At 36.5% G+C, this 20,087-nt stretch overlaps 1 protein-coding gene across 1 annotated transcript in view; it reads left to right on the forward strand.

The window, feature by feature from the left end:
- Nucleotides 1–20,087, forward strand: part of LOC129223430 (tumor necrosis factor receptor superfamily member 16-like) — a 57,357-nt gene that overhangs the window by 15,879 nt on the left and 21,391 nt on the right. Inside the window, exon 2 of the mRNA XM_054858041.1 lies at nt 17,189–17,498. Coding sequence (XP_054714016.1) covers nt 17,189–17,498 — 310 coding nt within the window. The remainder of the gene's footprint in view (nt 1–17,188; nt 17,499–20,087) is intronic.

The following is a 20,087-nucleotide window of genomic DNA, read 5'->3' on the forward strand; positions in this document are numbered from 1 at the left end:
AGAACGGGATGATGAGTGAAAAGAAAAAAAAAAGGAAGACGTCTTAAAAATTAGTGTCCAATGATTTTGTTTCAAATTTAAATGTGTAGTACAGTGTGTGAGTTCATATCAACAGAAATTAATAAATTAAATCTCGCAGTGAAAGAAAAATACATTTTTAAAATAATTTAAATATGTGATTTTAATTTACATGCCATTCTCGGGTAACAACTCTAAGGACATTTCAAGGAGATGTGCATATTCAGTACTAGAAAATTGCTATAAAAATATGAAAGTCAGACAAAATAAACGTAATGGCTACAAATAAAGCTAACAATATTTTAAATAACATAGATAACGTTTGAATTTCTTTTACATTTGTGAGTTTTATAATTTTTGCTGAAACCTTTTTTTTTTTTAGACTTCACGTTTCTCTTACATATCCGAATATGTAAAGCTAATCTATTTCCAGTATTCTGAAGTACTCTACAAAATAAACTCAATCTCGGAAATATTTCTCCCGAATTATAAATAGAGCTGAGAAGTTTCCCTCCTTCCTCACTGATTTGTTACTTTTCTTTCTGGCCGTTGTCACGTGGATGAAATACGGTGTCACACTCCAAGGAGCCCGGAGAAACGTCCCTCGCCGTTTCAAAGATGTTATGCAGCAGCATAATGCAGAGGCGAAGATAAAGAAAGAAATAATGCGCTGCTGTCTTGATACGATACCTCATTCTCAGAGAATTTATGGAGAAGCGACTGTTCTTGACAAGTGACTATTGTGCCTACATGAGGCAGGCATATTTCTTGACTAGAATTCTCTACAATCAGAATATAAGATAGAGAATAATTTTTGTCCAAGAATTCGTATGAAATTCGAAGGCTCTTTTACATAATAGAGCTGGGTGTCGGTGTCAGCCGGCTGCTAAATCGCGCTGAATTGTTTTCTTTTTTGCAGAAAAAGTGAATATAAAAGCTAGTTGAGCACTTTTAGGTCGTTAGTGTCAGCGTTTTCATTTATTGCTCATTCATGTAATTTTAGTTTCATGTAAATTAGTTGTATTTTGTGTCTGAAAAATGTCGTGGGATTTTCTGAAGCAAATAATTTACTTTTATGCATTCGGAAAGCGTTATTTTTATGGGATTTTCAAAGTTCAAAGAACAAAAATCGCATTTAAAACTTTCATTACATTATGTGAAAACTACATTTTTCAGATTGAAATCACACTTTGTTGTTTTTGTGTTTTCTTTCGTTCTTCCTTTATTTCTTTATTATTGCAGTGTATAATAATCATTTCTAGAAACTTTAATATAGCTCTTATATACATTTAAATAAAAAATCTTCCAAACTTGAAGAAAACATCTTTTTATTTTGAAAGCATGTTTGCGTTTTTGGGAAGAAAATGAAAAGTTTTTCATTAAAAATATAGTTTTTCCTTAAAGACTCGTTTAAGAATCAGCAAAATATGAATGAAAATTTCATGCTCAATCTTTATTCTAGAAACACGTACATCTTGATTAATCTCTTCCTGCCATAGTTTTTCTTATTTCGTAATTTATATTTGAACGTTTGAAAAGAAGCAGCATGGGTAACGGGCGAGGAGTTATGAAAATAAGCTTAATAAATATCTGTTCTCAACTTTTTACTCAAAATATTTGTGATAAGTACAAACAATGTATGTACCTGCCAATGATGTCCTTAAGAAGGATTTAAAGTATGCTGTTAGGATGATTCAGACATCTCGGTTTTGCCAATATACTGCTATCCCAGCTATTAACATTCATGTACTGAAAGGCTTAGAACAACCCAATTTCAGCAATACACTAATGTTGTGGTTATAATAACTATCGAACAAAACTAAGTTTTTATTTACAACTATTCAATGTGCTAAGTAAGCACTTTCAGAATTTCCTTTCAACAACATTATTACCTACAAGGTGACTCGGCATTTTTTATGACACTTGTCTTTTGAAAGAAAATCTTCAGGCATTCTTTTTAAATGCCAGCGTAAAAAGATTTTCTAAAGAAAAGAACGCAGCTTCAGGCTGAACTCATTCAAACGATTATTGCTTTATGTAGCACATACCCAAAACTTTTGTCATCACCCTAAGCCTCGGCAAAGCGTCGGCAAAAGTCTTTCAGAATTCACAATAGCTTCTTTCTGAACTCAATTATATCATCCATTAGTTCAACCAATCAACCCTGCGGCGGCAAGCTTTCAGCACATCCTTCAATCGCGAACTATTTGTATTTGCTTTCGTAAAATATTCCGAAAGCTCGCACAAGATTTAATCATTGCCATTGTAAATACCTGCTTCTTAATGACATTGGCCATTTGTAAGCTTTTCGATTTCCTTCTGACATTGTGTGCTGGAAGTGTCCTATTAACATGACAGCCCGGAGCGTTACCTGGGAGACCCGATTTACCTGGGAATACGATGCCACCAGGAGATCACAAAGGTGCTTCATCAAACTGGATGAAGGGAGGGCACTGAAGTTGACTTTTATGACCACTCAATCCATTATATAAACGTAACGAGCTCAGCATCTAAAAAAAAAGTCGTACTTTCGCTATCATTCTTTGCCCCTGAGCTTTCTCAAGAACTGATTAATTCTCAAGAGCTTATTCTTGCCTATTTATTCTTGCAGTAGGTTAGTAGGTACAACCAATTTCGTGTTTAACTCATTACTATTTAAATTTTTTGCACAATTGTTAAATTCATAGTTTTGCTATCATTCTTTGCCTTTCAGCTTTCTCGAGCTGATTGCTAGCTTATTCTTGTAATAGGTTAATAGGTACAACCGATTTCGGGTTGAAGCTGATGTTATTTGAAATTTTTGTACTAATTGTCAAATTCATACTTTTGCTATCATTCTTTGCCCTTAATGTTTCTCAGGAGCTGATAGCTTGTTCTTGTACCGATTTCGGATTCAGGCAGCTGCTGTATAAAATTTTTGTACTAATAATCAAATTCGTGCTTTTGCTGTAATTCTTTCCCCTTAAGCTTTCTCAAGAGTTGATTGCACTTTTATTCTTACCTTGTGTTCACTTATTCTTACAGTAGATTACAGTAGCGGATTTACTGGTTTGAGGGGCTGTCGCAATGCATTTTTCTGGCCCCTTTTGTCTGTTACAGAATTGTGTAAAGTACTTATGTGCATTTTTGATTCCCCTTGGGGGACCCTACAGTCGTGGGGCTCCCTCGCAATTGCGACAGTTTCGACGTGGTAAATCCGTCACTGGTAGGTTAGAAGGCAAAACCGATTCAGGGTTTCGTCCATGGCTGCTTAAAGTTTTGGTTGTACTAACTATAGGTAAGACTTTAATGTGGCAATCTTTGATTTATTAAAATAAATAAATAAATTTAAAAAAAAATAAAAATTAAAAAAAAAACTTTTAGGCTAAGTTTATGTAAGAACAGAACGACAGCGTAAAAATAGCAATAACAATTATCCTTTTCCCTAAGCTATCTCAAGAGCTGGTTGAGGGTTATTTATTCTTGGTGTAACTAAGCAAGTGCAACTGATTTCTGAATCCATCTAGTAAGATTCTAAATTTTGGTACTAAGTATTGGTAAGATATATATAATACGGTGTTATGTGATTTATAAAAAAAATAACAGCGCTTATTGAGCAAAGTTTATGTAAGAACAGCCTATCTTAAGCATACAAAATAAATAGAAAAACATTAAAAACGCACAAATAGTAACAATAAAATTGTAGAGACGATTTCGTGATAACAAGAGATCTTTTTTTTTCACTGCAAAGCAACAAACTTATTGGAAAAAAGAGGAGCTCCAACCTTATGGATAAAAGGACATAAGACAAAAGCTATTCTCAGTTATCATTGACTCCAAAACACGTACCTTTAATTTTATTGCCTGTTGAACCTGGTTATATTGTTCTAAACTATTCCACACGAAGATAAACATTTTAATTGAAATAAATTTTTCGCGTTTACTTTTCTTAATGTTTGATTTTAAGTTTCAGCCGGTAGAAAAATGTTATAACTAAATCATATGCTTAAAAAGTAGACATTTTCATTGATGTCTATGTGAGTTCCTTGATGAGAGTTAAAAAAAGAAAGAAAGAAAAAAAAAATGTTGGGAGTAAACCTTGATAGAGTCTTTGTAAAATATTTTTGAATATAACTAGATTGGGTTTGTTGGTATAATATTCTTACAACCACTTTAGTTACTGTATTCCCCCGCTTACTCGCTTACTCCTTTAATTTGAATGCCTTCATCGACCTTGAGAAGTAACCTTTCTTCAGGCAGTTTCATCAAGCTTTATAAAATGAGGGAACTGAGATACTAAGGCTAGAGAACATGGTATGTTTCTTTCTTATCTTTGTCTCTTGGCGGATGCACGAATGGCGATTGCATGTTAGGAGCCAGGATGGCCAAATTCAAATGAAGAGCTTATCAGCATAAAGAAATTGGCGTCGCATTTTCTAGCCTAAGCTTCGGGCCTAAGGTGTCGTGCCGACAGGTGACCTTCGCATCACATCATGGTTACAACTCACCCCCTTCTTCAGCGATTAGTGCTAGAGCAAAAGTTACCTCCCCCCTTTTCGAAAAAAAAAAAAAAACTTCAACTAAAAACAATCGTAATAGCCATCGATTACTGTTGGGTAAAGACAAGAAACTAACGGCCCGTGCTAGCAGTAATCACGCATACACAAGTACCACACAACGGGCCCCACATTTTAAGGGGCCCAACCAGGCGTCCTGTCACGAAAAAGGTCCATGCAAACGAGGTGCTCCCGTTGACAGGAATGTGCGAGCGTGTCGATCTGTAAATGAGGCGTCGAATCACGGACAGAGATATAGAATAAATATACAATATCTTAACTGCTTGAATATACTTTCTTCCCCTTTTCAGGCTTAATTGTATTATCATTATGTCTTGATCAGTGGTTGGCGTGCTGGGAGAGCTGTTTCTGCTGGAACCTTGAACAAGTTGACATAAGCCTTCTCCATTAATCTGCAATTTATTTGTTCTACGAGATTTCTTCCACCAAATCCGTTAGTATAGCCAACGTGTTCCTCGCTTCCTTTTCTCGTTCTAGCGAATCTATTTCATTTGTTGCTGATCCTGCTCACCTTTTTAAACTGTCGACTGGTTTATGACAATGGCAAGCACCTTCTACAGGGATTTCCTGCAAATTTATTCCTGTATGCTCATTCAATGCATCTTGTAACAAAGTAAAAATTGAAAAGTTTGTAACGGCAATTCTCATTATTACTTACTAGCAGTACCCGCACAGCGATGCCCGTGCTAAAAATGTAATGGAAGTCCGTTGAATAAAAAGAATTGACGTCCCCTCCGCCTCTGATGTGAAATGATCGTTTTTCTTTGTATAAAATGCGTACAAACCTTAAAAAAAAAAAAAAAAGATTTAAGTTTCTTTGGAGTTTAAAACTTTTCGTCAAATCGTTAAATTTGATTTACAGTTGCTTTAAAACTCTACTTAGCGAATGAAGCGGTTTTTACTGCAGTTTAAAATATTTCGCCAAATAAACAAAAACAGAAATCAAATAATATCTTTTAAATGTAAAAATAATTCTGCAGCTCTATTGTTTATTGCCAAACTTGCCCAGCAACCACGCTATCATAATCCATCCGTCTAACGAAAGAAAAAAAATATATATATTAATTTGAATTTTTGGCATCTTGAATTCAAATTATGTGTTTCGCAATCACGAGCATGTGTATGCGCGTGTGTGTTTGTGTAGGCGCATGTGTGTGTTTGTGTAGGCGCACGTGTATGTTTGTGGGTGCGTGTGTGTGTGTGTGTAAGTGTATGTATGCATGTGTGTGAGTGAGTGTTGTGTACGCGCGTGTGCGTGTAGGCGTTTGTGTGTGTGTGTAGGCGTTTGTGTGTGTGTGTGTGTAGGCGTTCGTGTGTGTGTGTGTGTATGTAGGTGTACTGCCCAAAAGCGTAGTGGCAGCAGTTGGAAATGACGCAATGGATATAAGGCAGTACGAAAGAGCTAAAGTTTCCTTTTTTTCGCATATCATCTCGCCTTGCGTGCGTGGCTGAAACAGCCTCTCGAGTTTCGTTCAAATAGTGAATGTAAAGATGGCCCTTTGGAAGGTTAAGTGCAGATAAATGTTCCTCGCTAAGATGTGAAGTCTCGGCATCACATAAGTGAACCAAGAAACTATCAGAATCTTCTGCCAGACTAAATTCATCGCTGTGTCGGAAGTAGAGGCCCCATGGACCAGACCTGGGAGCCAATGAACGCATCGGATGGTTGGAAATTGTAAGTCTTGTGGCTCGTGAAAATAGTAGCAGGAATCGGAGTTCGGAGCTACCGGCAGCGGGCAAATCCTCAAATCATTCAGCCTACGCTAGACCTTTGAAGCAAGGTCGAATTGGTGCCTTTTGTACAGCGTGTGAGATTTTTAGTGTTTGATGCCTCGTCGTAGAATTCAACCCCTGTGAAGTAATGTTAATGTATTACATAAGAACTTTTTAATTTGTGCAAATTGTGGTATTATGTTGTCATAGGCTGAAGTTATTTTAATTTGTGTGAAATGCAAATTTCATATTAGTTAATTTTAAGCAGAGAGTTATTTGGGCTTGGGGCTTTTGTAAATATATATAGGCGAAAATTCTGGCCGTGTGATAACTAATGTATTTTAACTTTTATTAGGGGTTAATTTTAGAGTTAGTATTTGATCAAGGAGTAGTTTTAAATTCTTTTAAAAGCACTATTCTTGCAATTGTATTTGTTTTATAATGCTGCATCTTAACCATGCCACCTAGTAAGAATAAAGCTGTTTCTTTCTTTAAAGAATTGTAATTAATGTGATCTTGGGTATGTGTTTTGGTGTTTCGCGTACTGTATGTTTCGACAGTACATAGGCATGTGTGTTTGTGTCTGTGTGCAGGCATGAGTGTGTGTAGGAATGTGTGTAGGAATGTGTGAAGTCGTGTGCTTGAATGTGTGTGAGCGTGCGTGTGTGTAGGACATGGACGCCTCCGACCAGGAAAAGCTCAGGACCGGGGGACAGCCGCGCCTGGAGGACGGCCGGCGGTGGTGCTGCAGAGGCCCTGGTCCAAGCTGAAAAAGGAACCGGAACATCAAGGACGGTCAAGTGAGAACAATAAGCAATCGTGATTGCTCAAAAAAAAAAAAAAAAAAAACATCCCGTGGAACATGCATTCAGAAATCATCGTCAGAAAAAAAAAGAAAATGTCGTACATTTCACTCGGATAAAAACAAATCAAAAGTTTCTTTTCTTTCGAAACAAATCGTCAAAACAATGAATTACATTAACGGTTGCCTTAAAACAATAATCCTAGACTGAACTGCTCAGCGCCTAACGTGCCAAGCGCCGACGCTAACGAACCCAGCCCTTTTGCGAGTGAAGCGGATGTTTTTTTTTTGGCAATAATAAATGTTTCACCAAACAAACAAAAAGGTATAAAATCACATTAACAGTAGCTTTTAAATTTTTATATATTAGGAGCTGCGTTGCCCAGCTTTGTCCGATTTACCATGAGAGCAAAAATTGTGTCAAGTGACATATATTCAACAATTAATTAAAAGAATAACTTAATAACTTAAAGAGTAACTTAAATAAAAGAAAAAAAAAACACCATGCAAACTTACCCTTCCAAACAATGACGACAGATATTAAAATACTTTTAAGAAATTAAAATGCGAAGGATGGATTTTAAAAGCGTAACCATGGAAACATGAAATAAAATAAATTTAAGAAATCCGATGCAAAATAAGAAAATATACAATGGATTCAAAAAGCGTAACCATGGAAACGCGAAAATAAAATGGTTGACAACCTGAATCAAAATGACATATTTCGGAATTGATTTAAAAACGCTTGCAACTTTTTTTCCTTTGAAGAAAGAAGCTCATTTCTTCGACCATAGGTCGAGAGAGATCTGGAGTAAAAAATCTCGCTTTTTCCAATGCTGTCAAAGAGAAAACTGTGGGACAAGTCCTTCACTTTTTATTGATAGATTTAATAAAGAAAGTAGTGCCTAAGTTTCAGCTAAGCCTAAAAAAGTTCGAGCTAAAAACGCAAATTACTCCCGCCGTAATTAAGTTGGAGCATTGAAATAAATAGTTTAGAACGCAGAAAATTCTACCCTTTTTAACGATATATAATATTAATATGTGCAAGTAATTTGTCGCCCCTTTAATAGCCAATAGTAGGCAATTTACGTGAAATTTGGACCTAAATTTGAATAAAAAAAGAACTATTTATCGGATTTTTTCGAATTATAGCCTATGTCACTCAGCAAGAAAGCACCTTTCATATAGTGAAAGAATTTTTCAAATAGGTGCAGTGGTTCCGGAGATTACCTCGAACATATAAACACACAAAAATCCGCCCTCTCTCTTTATAATATTAGTAAAGATAAAGATATTTGCTGTATCGCCCCAATTCCTCGGGTAAAATATCTAACAAACCTAAATCATATTTTACAGCAAGAGAAATGGCTGAAATAAGTGTATGCTTATGTGAAGCTTTAACGTTGAATTGCAATTTTAAGTACATAAAATTATAAATTGATGTTCTGGTAAATAAGTCAAATATTCTTTCATATTCTTGGAAATCAATTGCTCTTCCTAGCTTTTGGTGGAGGCCTGTCATTTCAAATTTTTCATCGCAGGGGGGGGGGGGGGGAGGGGGATAATAAATGCGAATTAAATCGGAAAACAGTAAAAAACCACTCCCGCATGTAGGAAAATACATTGTCTTCTCAAAGTCCAGGGCAAAATTCCCCTTTCTGACCCTCTTGAACAACGGGTCTTCGCATTGTCTTTGCAGTGACACAAACGTCTACGCATAGAATATTCATAAGTTTATCATATACATTCAGGATTTGCTTTTAAACTTGAAGCTTTTAGCTATTATATTAAAAACTCTCCGTTTCATAACTTATTTTAAGCATCTAACTTTTTAAATCGGATTTTGTATTTACATATTCTGTAAACTCATTGTAAGATGTCAAGTGAGACACATAAACTGAAGCATAGTTAATAATACCTGCCAAAGCATTACTTCTTCAATATTAATTGCTAAAACTTGTTGGTTTTGAAATTCTGTAGAACTTTGGATAGAACGAAATGTGCCGTGGATGTTTAGCAAACACGTTAACTTCGCACGAAATATTTTTGGGTCTAATGATTTGGGTGGGAACTATAAATTTTCTGGATTAGTCATTGTTGCGTTGAAATTAGAACGAAGTAGTCCACACCAGATGGGGTCCGGACGAACCCTTTAGAAGAGGTTGATGGGAAAAAAGGGGTCGCTTGTCCGAAACGCTATCGGGCAACACGCTGTGCTGAGCCAACTGTCGCCTAGTCACGAATTACTTGACGGTTACGGTTACTTTACTCCGTTAGCACTGAGAACAACCGGCCCTACCCAGCCGTGATGTTTTCGCATATTTTCCCACAAGAGTTATCAGCAGACCAGCAGTAGCTCAAAACTTAAGTCTCATGGGAGCTAAACCCTTCTAATAATTTGTTTTTACAGCCCGCCCAACTTTTATAATTCTATTCTATTTCTATCACTGTAAGTTGAAAAATTTCTTCGCAAAATCCAATTGAAATGCTTACCCTGAGAAATGTAGTAGCGACAAAAGTTTATTGAGAGAGTATTTCAAAAAAAAAAAAAAAAAAAAAATTACTTTTAGTTTAATATCTTTAGTTAGGTGAAAATAATTAGGTTAACCAAATACCGTTATAACTTCAGAACACATGTTTTAATCCCTTGAGAAAAAAAAAAAGGTTTGGAAATCAGTAGTATACATTTTTTATGTTCTAAAAAAGTAACAGTGCTGTCCCTAATAATTTAGATATCGATTATGAATAAATAAATAAACGCATATATACATAAAAACTCAGGCCTGCGTTGTAAGGTGTCAGGAGGGGACTTTTGCCTGTCCCTTGCTATGATAAATCAATTTATTAAAAATGGTATGGGTTTTTTTCGATATAATACGCTTCGAGTATATTAGAGCGTTTACTCCCCCCCCCCCATGACAAATGTGAAATGATGGGCCTGTATAAACTTGCGGTTTGGTGTCAGTGCGGTCTTTCCATTCTCCATTAATTCCTGCTTGTGGACAATACAGTGAAACCTCCCTTAACGGACACTCCCGAATAACGGACACCTCTAATTAACGGACATTTTTGCAAGTCCCAGTCCCTCAATATAGGCCATTCCATGTAATTCCCTCTGAATAACGGACACTCCGAATAACGGACAGTTATTTCACAAAAAATTTCCCTTGCGATCGTAGCACTTCCGTTTTTTTTTTTCTTTTCACAGAACATCTTAGTAACTGCTTGCCTTACAAAGCTTTTCATCCTCCACAACTGATATTCCCCCCCCCCCCGTCATTTCCTTATCACTGTTTCTTGGAATTAAAAGGGTGGTAATGGGAAGAAGCAGCGATTGGGGCTCAAAAGTTGGGGACAGAAACAAAAAAAGAACTAAAAGGTATGGTGCTTTTTGCGGGCAGCAAAAAATGAAAAAAAAAAATAAAAGTCATAATTTTGTAACGGCTAGTTTTGAGAGTATTGAAGCAGATAAGTGAAAACTGATGTCAGTCTAACAATTAACGTACGTTTTTCTTAAGATTTTAATGAATTTTGTACACAATAACTATTCAAAAGTTAAGATAAAAAAGTGCTTGGCGCTTTTTCTAACTGGGGCTCTCAGGAGATGCAATTGAGCAGACCGGCGCCGCGCCGGTAGTAGTCGGCTTTATGGCGCCGTGGTTTCCTTGGGTTGTTTAATTTTTAGACATGAAAAAGATTTGCCCATATTCAAGGTCATATTGCCAACTGTCAATCATGCAATAGTGATACTAGAGGTAAAATAAATAAATTAACCAGAAAAAGTGGAGGGGAGGGGGTTGCTCCGCCGAATCGCCGCCGTTGGTGATGCAAAAAAGAGATGTCAAACGGTTTTAACTGATTACTTTAATTGATTAAATGCTTTTTGAGACAAGTGTGTGCTGTCAGTATACCTTTATTAAGACGAGCTGATGTGTGCATCACATGACTTCCTTTTACTCCAATTTAATGTCATTTCCCCATTATTCGCTATTTTAATGTGATTCAATATTTATTCTCTAAATATCACCAACAATGGCCAAATTGAAACCAAAAAAAAAAAAAAACCTCCGCCAAATTTGTCGCCAAGTTGGCGACAAAACTTGGCGACCAAAAGACTGGCGATATATCGCCAAGTGTCCGACAAATTATAACGCCACTTGAGTTTACATCGAAATTAACAATGATTTCCCCCCAAAAAGGTGCAAAAGACCCCCTTAGGAACATCCGAAAGCAACCAAAAGGGGAGGTGCACAACTAGACCCCACTACGAGTCTATGTACCAAATTTCAACTTTCTAGGACATACCATTTTTGAGTTATGCGAGATACATACGCACATACGCACATACACACATACGCACATACATACAGACGTCACGAGAAAAGTCGTTGTAATTACCTCGGTGATGGTCAAAATGGATATTTCGCGTGTCTATACATTCTTAGGCACTTTTCCGCATGTGGTCGAATCGAAAAAAAAACTCAACATTCATTTGGGGGTGAGCAAAATGGAAATTAAGGGCGATTTTTGAATGAAAATTTTTTCGCGAATACAATACTTCCTTTTTTGTAAAAGGAAGTAAAAAAACAGATTAATTACATTTGACGTAAAATGTAGTAAACTTTCGCAATTGTTTCCATTGTGTTCTACAAAGGGAACAGCAGCCCATTTTGAAAAAGGTAAATTAAGTAGTTCCTCCCAATAGCGGACACCTCCCAATAACGGACAAAACTTCTGGTCCCTTGACTGTCCGCTATTCGGAGGTTTCACTGTATTTCCTTTTGTAGAAAAAACAAACTATACTCACACAGCTAACTTTAAATCCACCAGTTGACTTCCATTGAAGTTATTTTTTCAATACGTATCACAAATGTGTTTCAAACAATGTTTCACTGATCCAGAGGCGTAGGAAGTATATAAACGTAGGGGGAGCTGGGGCTTCTGATAGGGATTCAAAGGACGGAAGCAGTAGCGCCACCAGATTTTTTTTTGGCGGGGAAGGGGGGGGGGAGCACGTGAAAAAAATTTCTTATTTGAAATGATTGTCGATCCTTTCGTCTTCCTCTCTCTTTCCCAGTAATATTTTCAATCATATCTAATATATAAATTGAGGTAGTGAGAAACAAAGGGATGTAAGTGGATATCTTCAAGTTTTGAGTAAAACGCGTTTAAAGATAACGTCTCAGGTAAGCCTTCATTGATATTTTTTCTAAATCATGCTGTACAGCAGAACCAACCAGCGCTTCTATGATTATCTCTTACCCCAAGACAGAGGAAAGGTTCCTCGACTATTTATACTGGTTAACTCTAAATTTTTAATTTTGCTACTTACATCCTCTTGCTTCTCATCGCCTTAATAGTATATTGAGAGAAGGAGGTGATAAAACTTCTGGTTTTTTTGAAGGGGGTCGGTCAGTTCTCGAAGATGAGTACATATCAATAGGGGGCCCTGGTTCTTCAGCCCCGGAAAATTTCCGAAATCTTAGTTCTAAAAACGTAGTTTAGACGGTCTTTGATAATGTTAAGGAGAGAAAATGTTCGAATGCCCTCCCTGGAAATTTTTCGGAATTTGTCTTTAAAGCGCGAATTCAGACCATATTTATGACGTTAGGGAAAATGATATGACTCAAGGATTGTCCTCGATCGATTTACATCTCTTTCCCAATATTTCAAAATTGAAGTTCCAAAAACGCAATTGAAGACAGTTTTCAATGATGTCAGGGAAAGGGGGAGGTTCTAGGGCTCTCTGGAATTTTTTAGAAATTGAAGTCTTAGAGAGCATTCCTCAATGAGGTTATTGGAAAAGATTCCTTCCCCTTAAAGTTTTAGAAATTGTAGTTTTAAAAACTGAATTTTCATCCTTCTTTTTTGATATCAGAGAGGAGTTTCGGGTGTCACTCTCCGAAAATTATTCGAGATAGATATTTGTTAATGTTAGAGGCATAGCAATGTTTTGAAATTGAACGGAATATTATATAATCTATCCTATTGTGGAGGGCAAGGTGTTCAGTCATGGGTTCTCTTCCGTGAATTTTCAGGAAATCGCTCTCTAAAAATGAACATTGCAACGCTTTTTAATGATTTAGGAGGTAGGGGAGGGCTTCTGCAGCGTAGCATTTAGAAGACTTTCTTTTATGAGAACTAGAAACAGAGGAGAAGAGAAACAGTGCTCCTGAAATGTGTTTAAATAAAATGTTCATTGTATAGTTCAGATTAAATGTTAGTAAAAGTACTTCAGAGAAACTATGAAATACTGTTTGTGCTTTTTTCTAACAATAAGTGAAAAGGAACATTTTTAATTGTGAAAATGGATATGAAAAGTTTCCCAGAATCTCAAACATTTTGAGGGGTAAGATAAATAAATACCTTTGTGCTGAACAGTAAAGTCAAACAAAACAACGTAAGTAGAAGCACAAATTTGTAAATTACAGCAGACACTTGTTTCGGCGTTACAGGGAACGCCTTTTTCAATGCAAAAAATAAAGAGCTTATGGATGAAAAGACATCCGACAAAAGCCAAGAGCAGATAAGCATGCAGCTTAAAAGATAAAAACAGCGGATTAGCCAAACACCAATGACAAAGTTATAAATGAGTCAGGAACCAATAGGAATGCAAGCCGAGGCCAAGAGCTTTCTCTTAAGTACGAACCCAAAAGAAAGAATTCAATTGGATAAAGATTAAGCCGAAGCTTAAACAAGAAGAAAAGAAATTGTCAATAACCGTGAACCGCAAGAAAGGAAAGGCAGAATGGAAAACCATGAAATAAAATAAACAGAAACAAAAAATGTTCGAAAAAAGGAAAGATAAATAGAAGAAAATTGGGGGGGGGGGGGGTGTCGATCAAGACAAAAAGGTAAAAATAAACAAAGGAAGATAGTTAAAAATGAATGGGAAAAAAGGGGGGGGGGATGGGGAAAGGACAGTATTAAAGATATGGGAGCCAAATGTTAGAAAAATATGGAACAGCACTAAGATCGTTTACTAAGTTAGAACTGTTCCTCAAAATATGAAAGGATTCCCAAAAGTTAAGATCTGATGAATTGGGGCATTTTTGGATAATCTGATAAGAGTTAAAATCAAAAGAGTGATTCGAATCCCAACAATGTTGAGCAATACTAGACTTATTTAATTGTTGTTTTTTCACATAATTTTGATGCTCTTTCAAGCGAATTTTTAAAGCACGCCGAGTCTGTCCAATATAGGCAAGTTTACAACTACAATTAATTCTATAACTTCCAGTGGAATTTAACACCCGAAATATACGATCATAATCCCTCGAAAATTAGTTTAGAACTATTTTTTGTTCTATAACTACATTGCTAAACTTTTGAGAACTCGCTAAAGAATTTTCTTTGATCGGGGCTGAACTTTTTATGAAGAAATGAAAAAAATAAAAAAGAGAAAGAAACGATGGATAAAAATGCTAAATAAATTTGTTTGTCAATTGGACTTTTTTTTTCTTTCCTTCCTCTGCATTGTTAGTTTTTTCTTTCTTTCTTTTTTTTTCTTTCTTTTTTTTTTTTTTGATAATTGCAATAAACAAAAATATTATATGACCACTCAGTATTACTACGTGTCTGGAGCACCTTCATATTTAAATACAAAACTGGCTCACGATTATCCCTTTTTAGTGGAAGTGTGAGATACAAATGGCATGCAAAACTAAGAACATTAAACTGAGCTACAGTGTAATGTGTAATACACTTGCGAAAGACGAGTTCAAAGTGGAGAGGGCGGAAAACACCCCTATGTAGTTAACTTGTCTTTAATACTTTTCTTTTTCTTCCGAGAATCGAGAGGTTTGAAAAGAGGGAAACACAAATGTACTGACCACTCCATCTCTCCCCTTTCTTTGTTCGTTATTATGTGGAAATTCCTAAAAAAAGGTAGATTTCATTTTTTAAATCAGGTTTGAGATCGACAATGTACTGCTAAAAGCTATACGGTTAGGATTTTCCCGGGGGAGCTGAGCCGGTCTGAAATATTATAGAGGGAGCTCAAGCTCCCCCAGCTCCCCCGCTTCCGACGCCTATGCACTGATCAGAAAAACATTATATAACTCTTACTTTTCTTAGTTATTGGAGACGCATTCTTCTAACCTTTTCCGAAACTTGTCAACAGATAAAAGAAAAAAAAAAAAAAAAAAAAAAAAATCAAGCACTCGTTCTTTTCATCATTTTTTTTTTTTCTATAATACCAGAGAGGGGGAAAAAAGTCGTAAGCAACGGTAGCAACCGACCGTAGCTAGTCGCACGTCGATAATAGACCTCTTTAGATGATCCCGACCCACGATTTCATGCCCCATCGAATAGCAAGAGACTTTTTTTTTTATGTTCCATTCTTTCACAACGTTCTTTTTCTTCGTCTGTTATATTTTTTTGCTCCATGTCATTGATGTTGTGTTAATAATAAGGAAGGCTCAGTGATCTAGATGTCGGTTAAGTATAGCCTATTAACACACTGAAAGGCTTCCTCGTGTAATTATTATGCTACCTGTGTTGTGTTAAAACTTAAGTTTTTTGGAAGAAAAAAAAACGTCATCGATTTCGTGCGACTTTAGTGACAGTTACGCTTTTATCATCTTGTTATGTATGAGACGTTTAGAGTAAAAGTGGTGTAAGTTAAATTGTGTTTGCACCTTCAGAAATTGGTTTTCACCTCATTCTGCTTAGTGCGAAAGTGGTGTAAGTTAAGTTGTGTTTGCACCTTCAGAAAATATTTTTCACCTCATTCTACTTCATGCGAAAGTGGTGTAAGTTAAATTGTGTTTGTACCATCAGAAATGAGTTTTCTCCTCATTCTGCTTCATGAGAAAGTGGTGAAAGTTAATTTGTGTCTACACCATCAGAAATTATTTTTCACCTGATTCCACTTCATGCGAAAGTGGTGTAAGTTAATTTGTGTTTACACTATTAGAAATTAGTTTTCACCTCATTCTGTGCTAAAGTGGTGTAAGTCCATGTTCAACCATTTGCCCATAGACAGTAATTGTAAAATGGAACGGCAGTAGAATGCTTTGTGCAAAAGTGGCTACTAAACCATTCAATTACTCAAAATCTTCTCATATTGACTAACACTGCTCTTTCTCTCAACGGCTCATATTAGCGATTGCAGTGTAGACTACTATAGTTCTCTAATATAGTTCATACATGCATTGTAGAATAGTAAAAATTAAAAAAAAGAGAAAAAATTTAAAAACCAGTTAATTCAGTGATAAATGATATGAAAGTGGTTTTATATGAAGTTTTAATACTCATACTTTATCTAAAACATAAAAAATAATGGTAATTTTTTCAAAAAAAGCAATAAAAAATACATAAATTTAAAAAGCGCCACCTGGAGAGATACAGAAGAACCGCATTGGTTGCTCAACGTTTTGTATGATTGTTAAAATTATGTATCAGAGATATAGATCACAAGTTAACATATTAGGCAACGAAAAGCAAAGGGCTGTCAGTGCCAAAATTAAAACTTTGGAGATAACTAGTACAGTTGGTAAAAGAAACTCTCATCGGTTTGAAGGCATAAGATGGTACTAGTAACCCTAGTACATGCTGCTATCCAGAATGATTTAGATACACTTTTCAATGCAAGCTTACCGAATGTTTCCACTTTGTACGCATTTTACTCATAACTTAAACGAGTTTACTTACACCCTTTTTCTTTTTGCTGTCATATTTCTCAACAATATATTGATGATTATTTTTAGTCACATGATTTTATTTATTCTTTAATTGTAAAACTGAAAACTTTATTTAAATTCTTAAGGCATATAGTCGAAGGACAGAACTAGCTCTTCATCATAACGAATATTTTTGATTTCGGTTCTATTTTAGGAGCTCGTTCAATTTCTAGAGAATGCGATCTAATCGAACACAATCAATACCAAGCTTCTATCCATGGCACAGCCAGGATTTTTTATTTTTTGCTCAACCCAAACAGAAACTTCTCACTGAGCTATTGGTTGGTAGAAAGAATTGTTCGATTCGATAGAATAGAATTCGATCGAATCAAACAAAATCGAATTGAATGAGCCCCTTATTCTGTGCTTTGTTATCATATTGACTGCGACATTGAAGTACTCTTTTTTTTCCTCAGGTGGCCATGGCACGCCACGCCCACCCCTCCTGCCTGCGCTGTCCGATCGGCTACGGGGTCTCTCGCCCCTGCTCTCGCTCCCGGGTCACCGAGTGCGAACCGTGTCCCGCGGGCCGCAGCTACTCCTCGCATGCCTCTGCGCACCGCCCCTGCTACCCCTGTTCCAGGTGCGGGACGGGGCTGTACGTGGCCCACCTCTGCACACCGGAGAGAGACACTGTCTGTGATTCCTGCCACACCTACAAGGGCCCCCATAATGCAGACTTTTTTGAGAGGTGCATCCAGCCACTACAGCAACACAACCACACAGGTGAGGTTTTTAATTTATCATTCATTGACGCAACTTCTAAGAAAGGATGTAGCCCATGAGCGCTCATATGCAAAATTTTAAGGCGGGGAGGGGGGGGGGCAGATATTTTCTCCATGGTTTAGCAAGATATTTCCTCGTGGAATCCGATTTCAGTACAGATTAGGGTTAATAAAGTTCAACATTTTTAATAAGTAATTCATTAATGGCTGGAGAAGAAATGTTTTATGTTTTTGCAAAGAAAAAAGTAGCAAAAATCCTCCTAACGGACATCCCTCTCATGCAGACAATTTTCAATTCCCCGGTTCCAATGCAAATAACATTATTAAACCCCTGTCCTGTGGACACCCCTCTACTGCGGACAAAAAACTGTGTCCCGTTAGTGTCCGCATTAGAGGGATTTTACTTTACTAAAAGCAAGGGAATTCTGGGGGGGGAATGAGCCCCCACTTGCTCCCCCCCCCCTATTTAAACTCTTATGACGTAGCCAGAAATTAACTTTTGGTGGATTCCTTTATTTCCCCAGCTTGGAAGTTCTGCAAATTATTTTGTGTCTTTTGCTAAACTGTCGTTCCCATCTCCATGACGAAATAATTAAATCTTAATCACATTAAGAAATGTTTAACTAAATTCTGCGGATTAAGTAACCCCTCTAACAAAGCTACTGCCTTGCTTTTAAGTCCCGGGAGTTTCTCGTTATATCGTTGAGAACAGTAACAATAAAGGCTTGTATGTACTCTTAAATCAACATTAATAATGCAATGGAATTCCTGTTTCACTCACATCCCCTCTAGAGCGTAGTTTCTTTAAAGCAAAAAAAAAGTAATCAAACGCCTTTTTCTCCCACAAAATTCTAGCTATTGCAGTTCAAAAAAGAAGAGATAGAGAGAAAATATTGATATAAATAAATAAATAAAAATAAATACGTAAACCAAAAAAGTATTAAAAAATGGAAGGAAAAAGAACACCTATTCAGTAATTGATGGATAGAATGAAGGAATTTTTTGCATGCATATATTTTTTTTATACCTTAGCTCCTACTTAATTTAATAATATTTGCAGCTAAACCGCATTTCGGTAGTCGGAAATACTCATTAGGTTACCTGTCCAGTTTTCCGAATGGGGGGGGGGCGATCCCGATAGGTTTGGATAATCTTCACTCGACTCTAATTCTGAAAATGTTATTTTGTTAAGAAATCTTTTATTACACATTGTCCCTTGTTTTCTTTTCCGAAATTTAAACCATACTCCCCCAGGCCCTGATTACTGAATAGGCCAACTAGGCCGTGGCCTAGGGCTTCCAAAATTTAGGGAACCCCAAATGGCTGAAATTACTTAGTGTATGGCTAATCTTGTCAAAGGCAATGTCTAAAGTTATAAAATTTTAATGCAAGGGGCTCTCAAAAAAATATTTGGCCTAGGGCCCCTTGATATCTTAATCGGGCCCTGCATTCCCCCACTCCCTCTCAGCAATGTCTTTTCAAAATACAGAGTTTCGACGCTCTTCGTTCTTGTTGCAGTGTTCGTTGTGAAGGTAACAAATAAGTGAGGCGTGCAGTTTTCACGGCAAGGCACTCGCCCGAGTGTGGGAGGATCGGCGGAGGATTCCTATCTAGGGAACCGTAACCGTTACAGCCAGCAGGTTAATCGGGCTCCCTTAGTGTCAGGCACTCGACACTTAAATATTCTTCTCGCGCAGGCGAACCATGTGAACGAACCGGCAAAGTTCAAAAAACTGCGCAATCACCTCCCGAACTTGCGAAAATACCCACGGGGAACCATCTCTTCTTCCGACACCAGTGTCCAGAATGACGTCGTTCACTTTTGACGTAAACAAATAACTTCGATGGTACAACTAGATGCCTTTTAGTAAGAGGGTAGATTGGCAGAACCTGTCGTGGTCTTCCCTAGTTCGGATTGTCAAAAATTCGGATTATTGGACAAGCAACTTCAGGAATGCTTTTTGACTATATTAAAGAAGTTGAAATGAATATTTTGAGGACGATATTATGATGTCATAGGTCGGTGTTTGAAACTTATAAGAAGGGAAAAGAGTTATTTGTATTTCTTTTAGTGTTTTCATTCTCTTAAAGGGATTGAGTAACTCCTCGTTATATCGGAGATAACAAAAAAGCAATTTTTCCGATGTCTTAAAAAAAATAAAAAATAAAAAAAAAATAAATAAAAAGAAGGACGATGACTTTCTTAATAAGAACGGGGGGGGGGCGGATAATAATAAACAAATTTAAAAAATATATAAATAAACTTAAAAATGATCTCAGTTTTAGTCTATAATGTCAAGTTTTTAAGCTACATCAAGGAGATCAATTTACAAAATGCTCGAAATTTTTTTAAGGTAAAGGACGAGATGAGAAAAAACAGAGAGAGAGAGAGAGAGAGGATTTTAAAATGGGTAACAATCATTAAATTTTGCTTACACAAAGTATAAAAAACATGTTACTGATGAATTCGGAATTATTGTTCATTCCCCAATGATTCTTTAATTTTCTATGGTGACAATGAAGTGGGATAGAAATTGCCACAAAAAAAAGTAATAATATTTTAGGAAAAAAATACTTTATTTCAATTTAA

This window comes from Uloborus diversus, chromosome 5 (assembly GCF_026930045.1).
Source record: "Uloborus diversus isolate 005 chromosome 5, Udiv.v.3.1, whole genome shotgun sequence".
NCBI classification, from domain to species: domain Eukaryota; kingdom Metazoa; phylum Arthropoda; class Arachnida; order Araneae; family Uloboridae; genus Uloborus; species Uloborus diversus.